At 63.1% G+C, this 16,736-nt stretch overlaps 2 protein-coding genes across 6 annotated transcripts; both read right to left on the minus strand.

Moving 5' to 3' along the window:
- Positions 1-566: 566 nt before the first annotated feature.
- Positions 567-7,880, minus strand: SIDT2 (SID1 transmembrane family member 2). 5 transcript variants are annotated; one of them, XM_064397703.1, is made up of 28 exons: positions 7,413-7,878; positions 7,121-7,242; positions 6,273-6,434; positions 6,120-6,165; positions 5,929-6,030; positions 5,769-5,852; positions 5,524-5,635; positions 5,376-5,441; positions 5,184-5,277; positions 5,007-5,062; positions 4,750-4,761; positions 4,539-4,610; positions 4,384-4,458; positions 4,130-4,192; positions 3,683-3,804; positions 3,539-3,612; positions 3,380-3,446; positions 3,203-3,276; positions 2,959-3,082; positions 2,751-2,868; positions 2,536-2,672; positions 2,351-2,459; positions 2,190-2,266; positions 2,054-2,100; positions 1,682-1,787; positions 1,466-1,576; positions 1,272-1,385; positions 567-1,189 (listed from the first exon to the last, which is right to left on the minus strand). In XM_064397703.1, exons 1-28 carry the CDS (start codon positions 7,617-7,619, stop codon positions 1,127-1,129), a joined length of 2,616 nt encoding a protein of 871 aa, XP_064253773.1. In that variant the 5' UTR covers positions 7,620-7,878; the 3' UTR covers positions 567-1,126. The 5 variants fall into 5 exon arrangements, with proteins under 5 accessions (XP_064253773.1, XP_064253774.1, XP_064253775.1 ...); XM_064397704.1 differs by lacking the exon at positions 4,750-4,761 and having other exon boundaries at positions 7,413-7,879; XM_064397705.1 differs by lacking the exon at positions 4,130-4,192.
- Positions 7,881-12,171: 4,291 nt separating this feature from the next.
- On the minus strand, positions 12,172-16,421 carry PAFAH1B2 (platelet activating factor acetylhydrolase 1b catalytic subunit 2). Its single transcript, XM_064397630.1, has 6 exons — positions 16,274-16,421; positions 15,303-15,390; positions 14,723-14,812; positions 13,797-13,913; positions 13,436-13,558; positions 12,172-12,903 (listed from the first exon to the last, which is right to left on the minus strand). Exons 1-6 carry the CDS (start codon positions 16,303-16,305, stop codon positions 12,625-12,627), a joined length of 729 nt encoding a protein of 242 aa, XP_064253700.1. The 5' UTR covers positions 16,306-16,421; the 3' UTR covers positions 12,172-12,624.
- Positions 16,422-16,736: the final 315 nt, after the last annotated feature.

Here is a 16,736-nt window from a genome sequence, read left to right on the forward strand (position 1 = left end):
GAAAGACTCCGAAAACCAGCGACGAAAGCCCGTGCTCGAGCATTCCCCGCGTTCCTCCGCCCCAGCGGGGCCGGGGCCAGGGCGGAACCGGGCCGGGGGCTGATGGAGTAAATCCTTTTATAGGCAGGCGGCAGCGCCGAGGGCTCCTGCTCTGACTTCATGGCTGGTTTTCCCGTGCGCTCACCGCCGGGAGCCGCAGGGTCCCCCCGCCCGGGTGACACCCACGGAGCCCGCTCGGGGCTGCCGGGACCGGCTGCGGCATCCCGCGGGCACCGCGCCTGGGCAGCCCGCACGTCCCGGGATTCCCTCTGCCCCGCGGGCACGGCGGGGCACGCAGCAGCTCCCTGGGCAAGCACGCCCCAGCCCCCTGGGAACTTTGCTGCCCACGAAGTGGGTCTCACCGAGCACCCCTGACCCACCCGTGGGGTGCCAGTGACCCACAGCCACCCCGCCATGTGCTCTGCAGGGCACTGCTTTCCCAGCCCCTGCAGCATCTCCCCTCTCCCAAAAGCCTGTGGGGAGAAGGGACACGGGGGGCAGCTGCCCCACGGCAGCAGGCACACGGGCAAAGTGCAGACACTTTAATGAGAGTCCCTTCCCAGCAGATCCGCGCGCGGGGAACGCGGCACCTCAGCGGGGAGCGACGGGGCCCGCTGTGACCACCCCTCCTGGAACACCGGAGGGGACACGAGCCACTCTCCGGCCACTGCCAGCACCGTGCTGGCCCCACGCACCCCCAGCTCCCACCCACTCGACTCAGGCACTGAAGAGAGACCCACACCCACGTGCTCGGGGGGCCACGGGGCTGCTGGCACGGCGCTGGCCCCGGTCCCCCCACTGTGCCCAGGGGCACACGGACACGGAGCAGCAGCAGCACCTTTTCCAGTGTCACCTGACACAGAGGACGGATGCTCTGGTGGCCCCCCAGCCCCGTTTTTGGCTGTGGCGGGCCCAGGGATGGGACCCGGCCGGCGGGGAGGAGGCAAACCAGGACCCCAGGGCTGTGTGGGGAGGGGGACAGAGCGGCTGGCAGGACCTGCAGCGCAGACATCCCTCCCCAGGGGCGGGTGCCCCTCCCGGGGCTGCAGTTTGGCACAGTCCCAGGGCAGCGGGTGGCTGCAGGCTCCTAGAAAACGTAGATCTTGTCCCGCTGGACACAGTCCAGGTCATCGTCCAGCGTCAGCAGCACCTGTGGAGCGAGGGCAGTGAGGGGAGCAGGGCACTGCTGACCTGGGCACAGCGGCTGCCGTGACAGTGGAACCAGCACTCACCAGGAAGGAGCCGAACATGGCGATGGAGGAGAGGAAATGCCAGATGTCGTGGTCGTCAAAGAAGTCGAGCAGGATGCAGTCACGGTTGTGCTCCCGGGATTCAGCTGGTGTTTTCTGCCGGGCACAGGGCCAGCGTCACCGTGCTGCCCACGGCCACCCTGCCCGCCCCGCTGCCTGTGCCACCCTCTGCTCACCTGCCAGGTGCTGAGCCCCTGGAAGAAGAAGAAGAGGGCGAAGCCCCAGACCACGGAGGTGCTGATGATGCAGAGCAGGGGGATGAGCTTGATGCGCTCGCCACTGCGGAGCTGCGGGAGAGGCCGGGGTCACCGGGCGGGCAGGAGCTGGCAGCAGTGCCCACCCCCGTCCTGCCTGCCCTCTGGGCCCCTGGGGGCCGAGGGCTGAGCTCCCACCTTCATGATAATGTAGAAGGCGAAGTAGAGGAGGAGGTTGCAGATGCCGATGGCCAGCAGGTAGGAAGCAAAATCATTGGGGCGGACAATGAGGCCGTAGGCAGCGCTGGGGAGGCAGGGACAGGCACTGGGGTCAGCCTGGGGGTGCCCCTGCCATGCCCCACTGTCCCCAAAGCATGTCTGCAGCCCCCAGGAGATCAGGCAGCACGTGGGGACTCCGGGGTGCCACAGCTGCAGGGGGACCTGTCATGCTGGGCTCACAGCTGCCAGTCCTCAGCCCAGCCCCACGGGGGGACAGGAGAGGGGTGGGGGCGGCAGCAGGGACGGGGAGAAGCAGGGTGGGATCTGCCACGTGCCCAGCTCTGTACTCACAGTGACCAGTTGATGATGTTCCCCATGACCAGGAGCACCATTCGGTCCTGCAGAAGAGGAGGGGGCTGTGAGGGGCCAGGGGAGGCTGTGCTGGGGGGGTCTCTGCAGAGCCGGGGGCCCCGGTGCCAGCACTCACCACGTACATGGGCCCGCTGCACTGCCGCACGCAGTCCGTGTACAGCACGTGCAGGATCCTGCGCAGGATGCCCGAGTCTGCGGGGACAGGGGAGGTGACAACTCCTCCTGGGGGGCCACCACACTGTCCCCTCCCACCTCGCTCCCGGTGCCCATCCTCACCCAGCTTCCAGCGCCCCATGTAGTACAGCTGGGTGCTGAGCAGCAGCGTGGCCACGATGTGGATGACGGAGAAGACGATCCAGAAGGCCGTGTTCCCCTTCCCAAAGACCTGCAGGGAGCGCGGGGGGCGGGCAGTGAGCCGCGGGGACAAGCAGCCCCCCTCCCCGAGCGCCCCCCGCACTCACCACGCCCACCACGGAGAAGAAGATGACGAGGGCCAGGCAGGCGTAGGCGCTGTAGGCGCTGGCGTTGATGTCCGGGTGGCGCTTCTGGTAGAGCTTCAGCATGCAGAGCCCCGCGATCATGTACATGAAGGAGGTGTCTGGGGGGGCACGGCGGTGAGGGGGGCGTGGGCGGCCCCGCTGTGGGTGGGGAGAGACTTGGGGGGGTTGGCACTCACCGAACTGGAAGTTGGTGTAGTTGGGGCAGACGTGGTAGCAGGCGCTGAGCAGCCCCTCCATCATGAGGGCGGTGCCCATGGCGTAGAAGAGCCCGAAGTGCTTGGGGATGCCACACTCCTGCGGGGCAGAGGAGAGGGAGGGAAGGGGCTCCAGGGAGGCTGAGCCCCAGCAGGCAGCTCCAGCCCCCTGGGCAGCCCTGTCCCTCACCAGGGCGTGGGCGTCGTTGCGCAGCAGCGCGCGGTTGTAGTTGATCTCGCGCTGCAGGATGATCAGCAGGAAGAGCAAACCCAGCAGCACGTAGCCCAGGTTGCTCAGGATGTTGTTGAAGGCGCTGCAAGGGGCCAGTCCCAGCGTGGGTGCTGTGAAACCCCCTCCCTCCCTGGGGTCCCGCTGCAGCCCAGCCCTGGGCACAGGGGACCCCCAGCCAGCCTCCACCGTCCCCCCAGCCCACCTGAGGTTCCCCAGCGGGTGGGCGCACAAGAAGTTGTAGTAGCAGATGTCCTGGTTGCCAGTGACGTTCACCACCTGCGGGCACGAGCAGGGTGAGGCACTCAGGGGGCTCCCAGGGAGCAGAGTTTGGGAGTGCAGCCCCCAGAGCTCCCCGGAGCCCCTCACTGGCCACACTCACCGTCTGGTAGGTGATGACGAGCTGGATGACGGGCAGGGCGTAGAAGACAGCGATGGTGGCGATGTTCCTGGGAGAGGGTGGGGCTGTCAGGGGGTCCCTGAGGTGCGCCCCAGGCTGGGACACTGCTGGCTGCCCCCCTCCCCACTGCCTCCCACTCACCAGAAATAAATCTGGTACTTCTTCCGCAGCACCCGCTTGTCCTTGCGCGCCAGGTCGGCCACGCACAGGTATTGCTGGAGGGAGAGGGGGGTCAGGGGCCTGCCTGGCCAGCGGGGACACGCTGGGGGCTGGGGGGACACGCACCTTGGTGCGGATGACGTTCTTGTCATAGTCGATGTCGGCCAGCGTGTCGTAGTCGTCCTCCTCCACGGAGCTGAGCGAGTCCAGGCGCGGCCGGCCGGCCACGTTCTCCAGGGAGCGCTCCCCTGCAGCCAGCCGGGGCCATCAGCACAGCCCCTGGGCCAGCCCGCCTCGGGGCCCGCCCCCGAACCCCAATCAGCCCCAATTAACCACTGGGCTGGACAGGTTTCAGCTCCCTGCAGCCCTGCCCTGGGACAGGTGGTGGCTGTGCCCACGCGGGCAAGCACTGCCCCGTGCCTGTTCCCCGGGGCTCTGCTGGGAACACCGAGGGCCAGGGGGACACTGTGCTGCTCTGAGGGAGGGGAGCGGGGGTTCTGTGCCCTGGGCACAGCCTGGGGCTGGGCAGATTTCGCCCTGATTGGCCCGACCCTGCCCGGTACCAGCATCTACCCATGGGAATGCTCAGCGGCCTCGTCGGGGCGGAGGGCGTGCGCCGCTTGAACTGCTCCTGCCCTTCAAAGGAAAGCCAGAGTTACTGAAGCAGAGCTCCCCGAGGTGTGCCACAGATGGGAACCCCGCTGGGGGCTGCGTGGAGGGGCCAGCAGCCCCAGGACCCTTCCCGGAGATGGAGGGGACAGAGCCAGGATGGCGCAGGGCACGAGGCTCCGCAGGGCTGCGGCCACACCGGCGGCACAGCAACTCACCCACGTAACTGTAGGAGACTTCTGCCGAGCCCAGGCTGTCTGTGATGCCCTCGGTGCTGCTGGAGGAGCCGTTCCCTGCAGGGACAAGGACAGGCAGGGGGTGGGCACGGCCCACGGGCAGGGGTGAGGGACAGGGGACAGCGTGTGGCACTCACCGAAGGAGCCGTAACCGTAGCTGTCGTAGGGGCCGTGGTTCAGGAAGGAGTCAGGGATGCCACGGGAGTGACCTGAGGGACAGGAGCGTCCCCGTCACGCCCCGTGGCACCCCTGTCCCAGGGCTGCACGGCCACTGGGCACAAAGCAGCTGCCACCACCCCTGCCCTGGCACGGAGTGAGCTCAGAGCCAAGGACAGAGCTGGCACCTACCCAGGAGTGACGCTGGGAGTTCCCGGAAAGCCACGAGAAGAAAGAGATAGACCTGGTGAGATGGAAAGCCCCAGCACAGCCCTGCCAGCCCCACAGCTGGGACCTCCCTGCCCCCCTGACACTGGGATTTATCCCCAGGGACTCAGGGGGATTCTGCTGAGAGGCAGAGGCTTTGCCACAGGCTCAAGAGGGCAGAACAACGAGGAATTCCCCAGGCAGCCCCCTCCATGCTGCTGGCTGCTGCCTCCAGCCCTCACCTGTGTCCAGGCTGGGCGAATCCATGGCTGCCAGGAGCCCCTTCCTCTTGTGCTGCCTGCCGAGGGAAGGGCCAGTTTGTGCCACTGCTGGGGCGAGGGGACACAGCCCCGGGGCCCCCAGCAGGGCTGTGCCCACGGGCTCAGCACCCAGAGGGGCACGGGCACCCGGGCACTCACCGGCAGCTCTCCCAGCAGGCGATGAGCAGCGTGAGGATGTAGAAGGAGAGGAAGATGCCGAGGCAGAAGAGAACACTGCGCACGTAGGCCTCGGCTGTGCAGAGGCAGGACAGGCCCTCAGTGGGGCTGGCACCTCGGGGACCCTGCCAGGGTCCCCACAGAGCCCAGCACCCCCAGCCCCCCCAGACTCACAGGTGATGGCGGGTGACACCATCACCTCCAGGGTCTTCTGCCGGTTGTGCTGATCCACGGGCTCATCTGGAAGAAGGCAGGGACAGGGCTCAGCTCTCTGCCCCGTCCCCAGCTCGTCCCCACACACGGCGGCAGCCCCGCTGCAAACCTGGAGAGGCATTCTTGGAGAGGGGGTAGTAGGGCAGAGCCCCCCCGCACGCCTCGTCCTCCGTCTTCACCACCACCACCACGTAGAAGCTGTGGCTGGGGAAATCCTTCTTCTGCAGCAAGAAACAGGGGTCAGCAGAGCCCGCCAGGGCGTCTCCCATGCCAGAGGCTGTCCCAGGGACATCCTTTGCAGCACCAGGCAGGGACTGGGCACAGCTCAGCCCCCTGGCACAGCCCCGTGCCCACCTGCACGGTGATGGCCGCCTTCTTCGTCATGGTCTGGTACATCCCGATGAAGGCCACGTTGTTGTCCAGGTCGTAGACAGGGCACTGTGGGGGCAGAGGGGCTGTCAGCCCCGCCGGGCACCACGCGTCACCCAGAGAGGAGAGCCCTGCCCCGACCTACCAGGATGTCCTGGATGGAGATGACGGAGCAGGGGAAGGCCATGGCTGAGGTCACCTTCACGATCACCGAGTCCACTTCCTCGGGGAACTCGTACTTGAAGTACTGTGGGGACAGAGTTGCTGCCACGGGGGCCACGCTCCCCTCCTCTCCTGGCTGCAGCCCCCCGTGCCACGCCGTGCTGGCTGCCTCACCTGCGGCTGGGCGGCCGTGGCATTGAAGCTGAACCTTTCATTGGTCCTGCAGAGAGCACAGAAAGGAGGTGGGTGGCGAGGGGGGTCCACAGCCCCTGCAGCCCCCACAGGCAGCGGGCAGGGAAGGGCAGAAGGGCGCGGGGCTCCCCTCACCGCAGCACGAAGTTCTCCACGCGGGTGACCCGCAGCTGGTAGGAGGTGTTGAGGGACAGCGTGGACACATCCACGTAGAAGTGCTGGGTCTCCACCTCGGCCTTGGTCTGCGGCTGGCACAGCGTGCGGCTCACCTCCTGGTACGCGTATTTCCGCTGGTACCTGGGCAGGGAGAGCCCAGCTGAGCCCAGGAGCGTGCCCAGCAGCCCCTCCCAGGGACCCCCGCCTGGGGCATCCTGGCCTGGGGAACTGCTGGGTGTGAATCCCAGCCTGGGGAACTCCTGCCTGGTGAATCCCAGCCTGGGGAACTGCTGGGTGTGAATCCCAGCCTAGGGAACTGCTGAGTGGGGCATCGGGGAACTGCTGGGTGTGAATCCCAGCCTAGGGAACTCCTGTTTGGTGAATCCCATCCTGTCGAACTCCTGCCTGGTGAATCCCAGCCTGGGGAACTCCTGTTTGGTGAATCCCATCCTGTCGAACTCCTGCCTGGTGAATCCCAGCCTGGGGAACTCCTGCCTGGTGAATCCCATCCTGTCGAACTCCTGCCTGGTGAATCCAGCCTAGGGAACTCCTGTTTGGTGAATCCCAGCCTGGGGAACTCCTGCCTGGTGAATCCCAGCCTAGGGAACTCCTGCCTGGTGAATCCCAGCCTGGGGAACTCCTGTTTGGTGAATCCCAGCTTAGGGAACTCCTGCCTGGTGAATCCCAGCCTGGGGAACCCCTGAGTGGGGCATCCCATCCTGTCGAACTCCTGTTTGGTGAATCCCAGCCTGGGGAACTCCTGCCTGGTGAATCCCAGCCTAGGGAACTCCTGCACGGCGAGTCCCTGCCCACCCCCTGGTACTCACAGGCCCCGGAGGATGAGCGGCACCTGGAAGGAGACCACCGCCTCCTTCTGCCTCACCACGAAGAGCACGGGCTGGTCCTTCTGGTCCGAGAGGACATTGACGGACACCCGCACGCCCTCGGTCTGCAGGGACAGGCACAGCTGAGCCGCTGCCCGGGCGGGTCGGGCTCCAGAGCAAGGCTGGACTTTGCCCGGCCGCCGTGGCAGGGCTTGCCGTGCCCCGCGCACCCCGCACCGCCCCGGGGGGCGCGGAGCCCGCGGGGGTCGCGGCGGCGCTGCCCACCCCGGCTCACCCGGTTCCTGCGGACGCTGTGGTTGAAGGCGTAGATGTTGAGCAGGTTGGCGTGCACCCAGTCGCTGTAGGTGGTGTTGAACTGCGCCTCCTTCTCGTGCACCTCGCGGTCGCCGCGGGGCAGGGGCTGGGGCCGGACGGGCGGCGGGGGCAGCAGCGCCCCGGCCAGCAGCGCCCAGGCCAGCACGGCCGCCGCGGCGCCCGACATCCCGCCAGCATCCCCGGCCAAGGTCCGCGGGGCGGGACGGCACGGACGGGACGGGAAGGGACGGGACGGACGGGGCGCTCAGCCGGGGCCGTGCGCCATGGCCGGGCCGGAGCGGGGCCGGGCGCTGTGGCGGGGCGCGGAGCCGCTGCCGGAGCCGCTGCCGGAGCCGCTGCCGGAGCCGCTGCCGGTGCCGGTGCCGTTCCCGGTTCCTCTCCCCTTCCCGTTCCGCACCGCGGTAAACACGGACCGGCGGTGACGTCAGGCCCGGCGCGCGCCGAGCGCCCGGCCGGGGAAGTGACGCGGCGGGGGGGGCGGGGGGAGCGGGCCGGACCCGGCACCGACCCGAGCCCGGGGAACCGACCCGAACCGGGGGGGACCGGGCCGAACCCGGGGGAACGGCCCCGAACCCGGGGGAACCGACCCGAACCGGGGGGGACCGGGCCGAGCCCAGGGGACCGACCCGAGCCCGGGGGGACCGACCCGAACCCGGGGGGACCGACCCGAACCCGGGGGGACCGACCCGAACCCTGGGAACCGACCCGAACCCGGGGGAACGGCCCCGAACCCGGGGGAACGGCCCCGAACCCGGGGGAACCGACCCGAACCCGGGACCCGCCCGAGCCCCGGTTCCGACCCGAACCCGGGACCAGCCCGAACCCAGGGGAACTGACCCGAGCCCGGGTACCGGTCCGAACCCAGGGGAACTGACCCGAACCCTTGTACCGGTCCGAGCTCGGGGACCGGCCCGGCCGGTAACCCCCGCCCCGGGGCACCGAGCTCCGTGCGCGACCCCGCGGGGGAAGCCCGGCTCCATGGAGGAGCACACAGGGGATGCCCTGTCCTATGGGGCAGCCCCTGTCCCATGTAAAACCCCATAGGGCAGTCCCTGCTCCATATGGGACCACACAGGGGAAGCCTGGCCGTATAGGGGAGCCCCATGGATGTATAGGGGACCCCCATGGCTATATAGGACCCCGGCTCCAAAGGGGAGCCCCATGTCCATATGGGATCCTGCGGAACCCCACAGAAGAAGCCCTGCTCTGTAGGGCAGATCCTGCCCCATATGGAATGCTGTAGGGCAGCCTTGTCCTGTACAGCCCCTGCTCCACAGGAGACCCCACATGGAGCCCCTGCCCCAACAGGGAAGCCATGCAGCACTCCAGACGCCCACCCAAAGCCCCTGCCCACCTCCCTAAAGCCCGTGAGGACATGGAAGAATCCTGGCAGGGAAGGGATGGGTCTGCTCCATCCCCTTCTCCTGCTGCTCTCCGGATTCCTCCCGGGCTTCCTGCAGCCTCTCTCATTTGTTGCACCCTTCACCACCAGAGATGGAATAATTCAGAGTAACTCGGGAGTTTTCCCATGCTTGGGGGAAGCAGGAGTGATGCCACACTGCATTTTTGGAGTGTATCCCAAAACACCCCCCAATCCCAGCTGCTGCTGAGCCCTCCAGGCCTCTCTCCCACAGCTCTGTGACCTTTATATTGCATTTTATTTGCCTGCAGCTGGGGGTTTTGATTTAAAATCCCCCTCTGAAGGGGCTCAGCCCCGTGTCACCTCACTCAGAGCCACTTCCTGGGCTGGCTCTGACATCCAGGACTGCTGCCACCAGCTTCCTGCTGTGCTCCACGGGACAAACGCCACGAGACAAGGCACTGCTGCTATTGTGCACTTTATTTCTCCGGGCCCTCCTGTCCCTGAGGATCCCAGTCTGGACAGTCTGCCCGCGGTTTCCAGGTGCAGGTGGCGGCGCTGGCGGCAGATGGGACAACCCCAGGGACAGACATGCGGGAAGAGAAGCAGAATTCCGGCCGGCTCCTCGGCCCTGACGGAACTCGAGCCGCCTCTTGCAGGATGGCTGTGAGCGGGGTCGCGTGGGGATGTGCATTCCCTGCTTGTTCCAGGGCCACTCGAGATAAATCACTCGGGAATCCAGCACCAGCCGATGTCCTGTCGAGGGCCAAAATCAACCAGTGCCCTCCACCTGCAGCACCGTGCTCGCAGGTTTGGGTGCAGCACCCAGATCTGCACGGGGAAAGGAGGGAAAACAGACAAACCCAGCCCCAGACGGAGTGGGGGAAAGCAGGAATTGAACGAGGAGCAAGGGTCTGGCTGAGCACGACTCCCAGAGGCGCAGCGGGAGCTTTGGCAGCCCCTGCCTGGCCCCATGGAGACCTCCAGGAGTGACCGAGACAGGGCAGGAGACGGCTGGGCACACACACACACACAGGCTGCGACACGGTGGGTGAAACATTGACATTTATATCGAAATATGCACTAACAGTGACTTCTACCAGCCGATGCATTTTTGCCAAAGCAGAATCACAAAGGTTGTGTCCCGGGGAAGGCTCGGGGCAGTGGGTGGGCAGCGAGGGGAGGTATGGGGGCCTCCCCGCTCCTGCCTCACCCTCCCCCGGCACCTCACAACTCTGTCATTTCACATCTTTTGTTTGTTTTCCTCTCTGCTGCACAAACACGAAACTGGACATGCTCACTCAGAGCAGGCCACAACCCCAGCCCAGCCCCGTCCCGAGGGACATCCAGAGCTGGAACTGAAGTTTTCTCACAGGAGGCACTCGGATTTCAGCACGGGGAGAGCAGGAGGCACATCTCCTCTCGCCCACGACACCTCTCAGGTGAGCGGGGCAGTTTCCTGCCAGGCAGCAACAAGCAGAGCCGAGAGCACTGAACCAGCACAGAGCATGGCACCTCAGCAAGCCAAGCCTAAGCAGAGCCAGCAGAGCCTCCCCGGTGGCGCCGGAGCCTGCCAAATTCCCCGGGCCACTCGGCACCCTGCCCAGGGGCTGGCTCCCAGTGAGCACAGGGTGCCGGGCGAAGCCAGAGCTTTACTGCAGAGTACATTCCTGGTTAGCATCTCTTCAGCCAAATGCAGCAGCAGCAGCAGGGAGGGAAGGGAGCAGGGGTGCAGAGATTAAACAAGCACACGGCCTTTTCTCACAAGCCTGGAGAGGGAAAGCTCTCAGGGAGCAAGAACGGGTTTTATCCCGGCTCCCTGAGGGGGCTGGGGATGGGATAAACCCTTCCCCAGGAACTCTCCACTGCACTGCACTTTTAACATCTGATTTTCCACTTGCCCTTCCCCAGTACTTCCAGCCAGAAGCCTGTGGGAAGCATGAGCAGTGTTCTCTCAAAGCCTGCCCTGCAAGGCCATGGAGCTGCAGGGAGCAGCACCCCTGCTCTGGATCATGGGGGCAGGACGTGATCCCTCCTCTCCATGGCACTCTGCAGCTCCCTGTGTCTGATCCTGGCCAGGGGAATGCTTCACCTTTCCTTCATCTGTGTGTAGATCACATATACTGGAAACAAAACACACACTACGCATGCAATCCAGGCAGGAATCCTGCTATGATCAAACCTACAGGAGGAGGGGGACGAGGTGGGACATTAGGGGATTCCTCAACGCTAGGTCAGAGTTACACACCAGCCCCTTGGCTACAGCAAAGGGCAGACAGACTATGTACAGTACCTATGGGCTTCAGCAGAGCCACCTGACACCTGAACACCCTCCCTTGGAGCACGGAGTGAAGCTGTTCCTCCCACGTTTACCTGCCTGGCTTCCCGCGGGAAGCACAAACCCAGCGTGGCACCACTGAGCTCCAGCTCCGGCAGGTAAGGCAGGGAGGAACAGATTTTGGTTTAAAATAGGTTATTTGCAAGTTATCAATTCATCTAGGGCTCTGCTTCTCAGGTCCAAACCGTTTCTTTCTGGAAGAGAAGGTCTCAGTTTGAAATGAAAAGTTGTTTTGCTACAACCAGCCCTCTGAACTACAAACCAAACCAAAACTCCACTGAGCCACAGCCCTTTAGGAGGGCACCTGCCCCCCTGGCTCCCTTGCTCGAGGTGAGGAACAGTGTCCAGGGCAGGAGAAGCTACGCCTTAACTCCACTTTTTACTCTAAGAGGCTGTAGTTGCTCAAATAAAATGTTTATACAAGTAAACCAGTAGTGATAAGGAAATATACACCTTGCTATCTGTAAAGCTTCAGAGTGATTTAGGCCTTGCAGCCAGGGGCTCTTCATGTGGGTTTGCTTTAGAAAAAAAAGGATGTAACAGTCATACTTAATAAAAAAATAGAAAAAAAAAACCTGCAAAGAGCCCGGGCACCTCAGAAGGATGTCTGTCAGTTCCAGAGGAGTGAGGAAGTGACTGCCAATTACTGGATCATTAAAATCCTACACTGAGCAACTGCTAAAAGCCAGCAACATCAGGGGCAGCAGGAGCAGGGGCCAGCAGCAGCACCCAAATGGGAGCATTCCCAGGAGAGCTGCGTGGGAGGAGGGGAAGGTGCCCCAGGAGAGCTGCGTGGGAGGGAAGGAGCCCCCGCTAGCAGGACTGGGGAAACGAGCACAAGACAAGCACTGGGGAGTGTTACACGAGTTCAGGTAACTGTTTGCTTCTTTAAATTTCTGAATTCCAGTTTTTAAGCTGCTTCAGAAAGGAGTGAGAAAGCAACACGTGTCATTTAACCCCCCTCAGTAAAACAAACAACAAACAAAAAAACCCCCGAACAAAAAAACCCAAAACCGCCTAGAAGGTGGAACCGAGTTTGGAAAAATGCATCTGTTCTGGCTTTTGCAAGTGGAATGTGATTCTTGTTCCCAGGCAAATACACAGAGCACGATGGCTGCAGCCAGGAACGGTGAGCCAGGAGCGGGCTGTCGGACAGGCTACAAGGGGTCTAGGACAACCACAGGGCAACAAGACATGAGGGGCACAGAGTGACAGTCCTGTTCTCGTTTCAAATGAGGAATGGTTTAAAAGTAAAACTCTTCTTCAGCTAATTCCCTCCTGCAATAAAACCAACCCAGCCGGCCCTCGTATGTACAAGACCAGTTAAACATGAGCCTTCCCCCTCAAAACACTAGGTACGGACATCCGGTAACATTCTACAATGGAAAGTGCTTTAAGAAAGAAGGATTCTGTAGTGCCAGTGACAGAACTGATCTGATGGGCTGGATGATGCTCTCCACGCTGACAGCAGCCTCAGGCCAGGGCAGCTCGTTTCTCCTCGGGGGTCTCCTCCAGCAGCTGCATGATCAGTTCGTGGAGGGGCTTGCAGACCTTGGCGTAGCCCCCGCCCGTCAGGTGCAGGAAGTCGAACATGTCGTGGTAGGAGATGGTGCCATCCGAGTGCACGAAGCCCACGTCCACGTCCAGCAGCTGCACGTTGGGCAGTTTGGGGAGCGAGGCTTTCAGCAGGTGGTTCACCTTGGCGTTCTTCTGCCGCAGAGGGTTTGGCTTCTCTCCACGAGGTAGCAGGCCCTGGCACGAGAGGAGGCAGAAAAGAGCTTTGATGCTCTGATGGCATCAGGAGCCCTGCTTTCCCTTCCAATTCAAGATTTAGGATGTCTGTGACAAGAGGAAATCATCCTTGAATCGGAATTTGTCCATTCAGGGCTAATGTGAAATGCAAGTGAAGGAGCCAGATGAGCTCCAAGCACTGGCTGGCAGGGAAACTGCTTTCTTTTATTTTTTAAATGGATCAGCTTGTGCTCTTGCCATTCACTTTCAGCTCCTCAGCAAGACAGGGAGCAGCATCCTTAGGACAAGGAAGCCCATTAGGATTCCCAATGCCAACTATTTTCCCCTCACAGGACTTCCTCAGCAACATTGATAAGTGGGATAGTTACTGGGAATGAGTGCACCCAGCTCTGGGAGGGCCAAAGGAGGGCTCCTGCAATGCCAAGCCAGCGAGGGGAGGCACAAAGCAGAGGACAATCAGGGGACTGCCCTCCCAGCACTGCCCAGTGACTCCCAGTGAGGCAGAGGCACAGCCCAGGGAGCAGGGACCCACCAGCACGATCACTTTGGCCTGTGGCTGCTGGGTGTTTATCAGGCGCACGATGGCCTCGATTCCCCCTGCGACTTCTTCTGCTGTGTTTTCGTGGTTATTTGTTCCAACCCAAACAACAATGACCTGCAAGGAGAGAAAAATGTTTGCAGCTTTTCCAGAGCCAAGCGCTAACAAGGCTGATGACCCTGAAATCCCTGCATAAACATCATCTGTGGCCAGGGAGCTGCAGGGAGAGTCAGGATTAAGAGTTCAGCCCCGGGGCTGGCACTGCCCACTGCCCTCAGCCACTTGTGCCAGGCCTGCAGCTGCAGGTGACCTTCACTGCACACCTGGACATCCCCACTAACTCTGCAGCTCGTACCTTGGGTTTAATGTTCTCCAGTTCACCGTTCTTCAGTCTCCATAGAACGTGGCCCGTGGTGTCTCCACCAATCCCAAAATTCAGTGCATGGAGCGGTGAGAAGAGCTCTCTCCAGATCTGCAAGCAGAAACCAAGGTGCTGCTTCAGAGCAGCATCCTGCCTGTGAGGCAGGGACACCACACGGTGTCCCCAAGGTCACTGAGGGCAGCCACGAGCCCTGCTCTGAAATCTCACTCCACAAAGGGCACTTAGACAAGAACCAGGTTTTATCTGGAGTCAGAAGAGATGGAGCTGCTGAGGTTCAAGCTCTCAGACCTGGCACAAAGGAAGGAAAGATCTCTGGAGCTGTGATTTGCTGCACTCATCAGAGCCCCAGAGCTCTGATCTATTGCAGACCTTGGTGTCTCTGAGCACAGGGCCTTTGAAGAAGGAGTCCATGACCTGATTAAATCCTTCTCATCCCCAGGTAACAAAACTAGAACAGAGGGAAGCAGCTCTTGCAGAACAAAGCTGCTCATCTACCACGTCAGAAGAGAACTCTTCTTTCCCTCAGTAATTTTAGGGAAGAGCCAGTGGACCAATGTTCCTGGCACCCTGAATTCTACAGGCTAAGTGTGTTCTGGCCACGCCAGGAACTCGATGGCCCTGAGGAGGCTGGACTCTGAGAGCTGAGGGGCTCTGCACGTGTGCCAAAATGCAGGCAGCTGCTGATGGCCTCCGAGAGGGAGGCAAAAGCAGCCAGCTGAAGCAGTGTCCAGGCCCTGGGGAGCTCAGGAAGCAGGGCAGGAAGGCCTCAGGAGACGGCAGTGAAAACGGGAACAGTGGAAGTCACCAGTGTTACACATGATCAGCCTCTGGGTTAGAGAGAGACGCTCCAATTGCTCCAGCCCACCCCTCCCTTTATCCCTCCCTCCCTCCATCCCTACCTCGTACTGCTGTAGCAACTGCACCATGGAGTCCCCCACGAAGAGCACGTCGGGCTCCTTGTCCTTGCAGTCCAGGACAAACCGATTGTGCTGTCAAGGAGAGCCACAAGGTGAGCTCCAGGTGACAACTGCTGCTGCTGCAGGACAGGGACAGCTCCCAGCCAGCTCCCCCCTGCCCTGCCCTCCAGCAGCCCTGCTGGCATTAACCCTGAGCTGCTGGACACTGCTCCCAGCCCCAAAGCCTGTGAGGATCCCGGGTTGGATGAAAGCTGGCGTGGTTCAGTTCATGGCCATTGCTCCTTGTCCTGTCACTGAGCATCACTGAGCAGAGTCAGGCCCCATTTCTGAGAACACCCCCTGGAGATTTTGTATGGATTGATGGGATCCCTCTCAGTCTTTTCAGGAATAACCCAGCTCAGCTCATCAGAAAGACACTCCAAACCTCCCTTCCACCACGGCAGGACACACAGGTGTGACAGCTGCCAGCTCCAGGCTGTCCTGAGCTCAGGGTCCCAAATGTGGGCTGGCCACCTCTGGCCCAACACGCCCGCAGTGAGGAGGACCCAGCTGCCAGCCTTACCTGTGACATCCACCTGTCATCTCCCTGAATGTCCTCAGCAGCGTGCGGCACTGCTGCCGGGTTGCCGTCGCCCATGCCCATCCTGTTCCTGTGGGAAGAACAGCTCACAGCCACGCTGCCCGCCGCAGAGGGCTGGCACTGGAATGCCCTGCCACAACCCCTGCCTGCTGCCGGGAGCGCTCAGAACAGCAGCACGGGTGCCAGAGCGACTCTGCAGCAGGCACTCCCTGAGCCAGGGGGCACGGGGAGCAAAGCCCAGCTCCGAGGATGCTCTGCAGCCCCACGCCTGAGCCACCAGGCTTGAGCAGCTCAGCAGCAAGGGCTGGGACTCCGGGATAAGTCCCTCTTAGCACCACGGAGCCAGCTTACAGCTGCTGAGCTGCACACTCCAGGTGGATAATCTGGGGCTGGGACTGATCCCATTGATCCCAGAATCCCAGAACTGCTACAGATCTCCGGAGATCACCCAGCCCAACCCCTGCCGAGGAGCAGGTGACACAGGAGCGCACCCAGGAGGGTTGGAGCATCCAGAGAGGGAAATCCCAGATTTCCCTGGGCAGCTGTTCCAGTGCCCTGCCTCCCCCATGGGAAGAAGTTCCTCCCCACGTTGAGGAGGAATTTGTGTTTCAGTTTGTGGCCGCTGCTCCGTGTCCTGGGCATCGCTAAAGAGAGCCTGGCAGCTCCCTGGAGATATTTGGGATTCCTTTCCCCAGCCCGACCAGGCCCAGCTCCCCATCCCAGGGATGCTCCAGCCCTCAGCATCCCTGCACATCCCCAAGGATCCACAGCGCGCAGCGCAGCGGGGCGATGCTTCCGCGGCCGCCCGGTGGGGGCACACCGCGCCCCGGGCCGGGCCGGGCCGGGCCGGGTTGGGCCGGGCCGGGCCGGGCCGGGCAGGGCGGGTTCCCCCCGCGCCGCCTCCCCCGTCTCCCCCGCTGCCCCGCGCGGCCCCGCGGTGCCCCCGCACTCACGGCGGCTGCGGCTCCTTCCCCCGCGACTCCATGGCGGGCGCGTCCCCTCCGCTCGGCCCCCGCGCCTGCGCCGCTTCCGCTTCCGCTGCCCCGCGCGCGCGCCCCCGGGCCGCCGCTTCCGCCCCGCGCCCGCGGAACTCCCGCCTCCCCGCCGTGACGTCACCGCGGCGCCCCCCCGTGACGTCACGCCGCACCCAGCCGCAGAGGGGGGTGGCGGAGTGATGTCACCGGGAATCCTCTTCCTGTTTTCCGCGGGTTTCGCCCTAAAACCGCGGCGCCTCCCGCCCCCCGCCGTGACGTCATTCTACCGCCCGTGACGTCATTCTGCCCCCAAGATGAGGCGTGACCCGCATGTGGGGGGGGTCCCTGATGTGCCCCGCAAGGAGTGACGTCACGAGAGCAAGTTTCCAATTACCCGTGGGTTTTGCCCAAAAACTGAAGCAGCTAGAGGGGCACCAGATAG

This window comes from Passer domesticus, chromosome 23, assembly GCF_036417665.1.
Source record: "Passer domesticus isolate bPasDom1 chromosome 23, bPasDom1.hap1, whole genome shotgun sequence".
Taxonomy (NCBI): Eukaryota; Metazoa; Chordata; class Aves; order Passeriformes; family Passeridae; genus Passer; species Passer domesticus.

What these genes read in the sequence shown, in the direction of transcription:
- SIDT2 (XM_064397703.1), bottom strand. Translation starts at nt 7,619, where the DNA reads ATGTCGGGCGCCGCGGCGGCCGTGCTGGCCTGGGCGCTGCTGGCCGGG. An exon ending in GTGGAGAACTTCGTGCTGCG is followed by an intron (nt 6,166 to 6,272) that starts GTGAGGGGAGCC and finishes TGCTCTCTGCAG; the next exon opens with GACCAATGAAAGGTTCAGCT. An exon ending in GCAACGACGCCCACGCCCTG is followed by an intron (nt 2,869 to 2,958) that starts GTGAGGGACAGG and finishes TCTGCCCCGCAG; the next exon opens with GAGTGTGGCATCCCCAAGCA.
- PAFAH1B2 (XM_064397630.1), bottom strand. Translation starts at nt 16,305, where the DNA reads ATGGAGTCGCGGGGGAAGGAGCCGCAGCCGCC. An exon ending in AGTTGCTACAGCAGTACGAG is followed by an intron (nt 13,914 to 14,722) that starts GTAGGGATGGAG and finishes TTCTGCTTGCAG; the next exon opens with ATCTGGAGAGAGCTCTTCTC. An exon ending in TGGAGAACATTAAACCCAAG is followed by an intron (nt 13,559 to 13,796) that starts GTACGAGCTGCA and finishes CTCTCCTTGCAG; the next exon opens with GTCATTGTTGTTTGGGTTGG.